Genomic DNA, 2,983 nt, shown 5'->3' on the forward strand with positions numbered 1-2,983 from the left:
GGTTAAGCATGTTTAATTTATCATTTTGTTAAATGTTTTCTTTATTTATTTGTTGTTTCCAATTGTGAAATTTGATTTTTTTTTGCTATTAATTTATCCTTCTCTTTTTTTTTTCTCTTTCTTTTCTTTTTTTTTTAAGTATAATTCCAGTTTGGAGTTTAAAATTAACGATTTCGAGACACTTGGCAATCTCTTAAGGTGTACATGTAGAAAAAATTAACAAAAACTTGAATGGAATGACTAAATTGAGAATTAAAGTATAAGGACTTTCTTTTGTTTACAAAATTTTAAGTTGTTGTTTTGAACTGTTAATTTAATTATTTACCACTGTTCATTCAGCCCCCCCCCAAAAAAAAAAAATTTTAGGGTGTTTTATAGTTTTCATTTTTGGTTTTAATTTTTAAATTATTTGATTCAGCTAGTTTTTTCATTGTTTTGAATTTTTTTTCCCGTGTTTTAATTTTTATATAATGTAAATTTTAGCTGTTTTTTAATTGTTCATTTGATGTGTTATTGTTTTTATTCTAAACAGAGCAAATTCATTTTTGTTATTTTTTATGTTTTACAGTATTATTTCATTCATTTAAGAACAAATGCATTATGTCCCCGTAAATACATATTGATATATAGGATATAGGACTTTTGATTGATTACTATAAACATGTGATATAACTGATACACACACATACTTCTCAGAAAACCACACACACACACACACACACACACACACACACACATATCTATATATATATAACACATAACTGGCCTTTCCCAACCCTAATAACATCTCCAAAACTTATCACATGACATAATATAGATATAGTAAGCATGGATGCTTTCAGTTGGGTATGAGTTTGAAAGGAGGCTTGACAAGTGCTGGTGCTGGATCATAATTTCCATAGTCTTTCGTGTTTGCTCTCAGAAGCCTTTCGTGTATTATTATTGCAATTGTTGTAGTCCCTTCTTTCTTGGCGTGTAATTGCTCCGTCATCACTTCCTATGAAAAAAACAACGAAGAGGGATTAGAATTGTTTTGAGACTGAAATTGTATTTTGGTTTCTTTTCTTTCAATATATGAGCCGTGCTTGAAGCTTTTGTTTAGTATATATGACTCTTGGCCTTATAAATATTGGTTATAAATATTGGGCATAGCGGTGATATCAGAGAGATGATAATGATAATGATGAGTTAAAACCTCATGATTTGTTGCATCCACATCCTTGGCCAAGTTGTTAACCAATCGTCGGCCTGCAAAGGCAACATATTTAAGCATATGATTAATAACTGAAAAAACTTAATAATAACAAATTCAAGAAAAAACAACCCAAAAAATGAAACACAATTTGCATATCATGTGACTTTTAAGGTTTGTCGGATGATTGTTGTTTGGCCATGTTAAATGTAGAAATATGAGTCTTTCCTAGCTTTTTTATTTGAATTTTGTACAACATGTAACACAACTCAAATCCAATTGACTGCATATCAAGTTCATTTGCTCTTCTTTCTCTTTGTTAATCGAAGCAATATGGCATCTGTTGACAGTGCTTTTAAATAACAGTATCGAGACACATATTAATATAAGACAATATCGCTAACATATATATGTATTAGGAATTTGTAATACCTAACTAAGATTAGTGAAATATGAAACGCCGAAAGAAACAAACATATAGAAAAGATAAAAAGAACACATGGTTTATTATGTGATTCACCACAAACTAGGACAACACGGCTGCTGTGGCTTTTGTTATTATAAAAAAGTTACTTAGAGATTTTTAGATATAGCCACGTCCCTCACATCAAAATACCAAAATGCATTTTACTTCAAAATTCGTTGAGTGGTTTAGCACTTAGCAGGGTCTACACTACCGCAACAATATGAAGTCTAAATTTCAAAGAAATACAAGAAATCACTTAATATTTAAATACCCACCTGCAAATGAAGTTGATAGAAGTGATGATGAAATGATGAGGAAGAGGAGACTAATGTTCTTAAGCATCATGACACCCATGTTTCTACAAATTTGATCTTCCCAAGTTGGATCTCTTTTTGCTCTATGAGGAGAGAGAATAGAACAAATGATGCTTCCTTTAGTATATTGTGAGATTAAATTTACTAGTAGTGGCAGCCTTGGAGATGAAAATAAGGTTGATAGTTTATTGCAAAGAATGCAATCTTTATATGCTTTTATAGTTTTAAATTCAAAAACTAGAAAAAGTTGAGGGAGACCACTTTTCTGTTTGTTGGGCACTAAGTCTAAGGAGTTAGTGGATTAACATATCTAATCAAGCTAAAAGTAAGAGTGTAGTCTTCAATGAAAATTATCATAATGCCCCTTAATTATTGGGGCAAAAGTTTCCCAAGTTTTGAAATATTTACTTTGCATGTTGCAAGAGAATCCTTATTATAAGATATACACCTTAAATTCTCGAGGTGACACTCGAAAGTGAGACTCTTTCTCATTAATTTTGAGTTATCAGTTTTACGACTTAAACCTTGATGGAGGGAGTGCTTGCGGATTCCTGTGTTGAAATCATTTTTGTTTGGCACTTTTTGTTTTGTTTGGCTTTGGTGTTCACATGATTGGCTAATTCTCAAATGCGCTAACCTAGTTGAGATGCATTTTTTAACGATGATGCAACTTCCACGTTCGCCTTTTATTGGTGTAATCATTTTGTACTCTTTGCATCCCTATTTTACATTCGCCTTTTATTGGTGTAATCATTTTGTACTCTTTGCATCCCTATTTTACATCAATATAAAAACGAACAAAAAAAATTATCCTGTTGTAATGCCTTCATTGTCGAGCCCGTCTATGTCTTGTCTAACTCCCAGTGAATATGGACTCCTAGGATCATACCGCAGAAGGTTACCATCATGCTAGTCAACCCCTTGAATTTATTTATTTATTATCTAAAAAAATAAAGCACCTTGAATGAGAACCGTCACCTCTCAAATATTTTTATGAAAGAGAGCCATTAC

General features: G+C 31.5%; 1 protein-coding gene across 1 annotated transcript; it reads right to left on the reverse strand.

Annotated features, from left to right (window-relative positions):
* Window positions 1-625: 625 nt before the first annotated feature.
* LOC114265658 (protein CASPARIAN STRIP INTEGRITY FACTOR 1) lies at window positions 626-2,310 on the reverse strand. Its single transcript, XM_028206476.2, has 3 exons — window positions 1,934-2,310; window positions 1,196-1,248; window positions 626-997 (listed from the first exon to the last, which is right to left on the reverse strand). Exons 1-3 carry the CDS (start codon window positions 2,010-2,012, stop codon window positions 839-841), a joined length of 291 nt encoding a protein of 96 aa, XP_028062277.2. The 5' UTR covers window positions 2,013-2,310; the 3' UTR covers window positions 626-838.
* Between the last annotated feature and the right edge of the window lie 673 nt (window positions 2,311-2,983).

The sequence above is a fragment of the Camellia sinensis genome, chromosome 2 (assembly GCF_055761805.1).
Source record: "Camellia sinensis isolate YWXY chromosome 2, ASM5576180v1, whole genome shotgun sequence".
In the NCBI taxonomy this organism is placed as follows: Eukaryota; Viridiplantae; Streptophyta; class Magnoliopsida; order Ericales; family Theaceae; genus Camellia; species Camellia sinensis.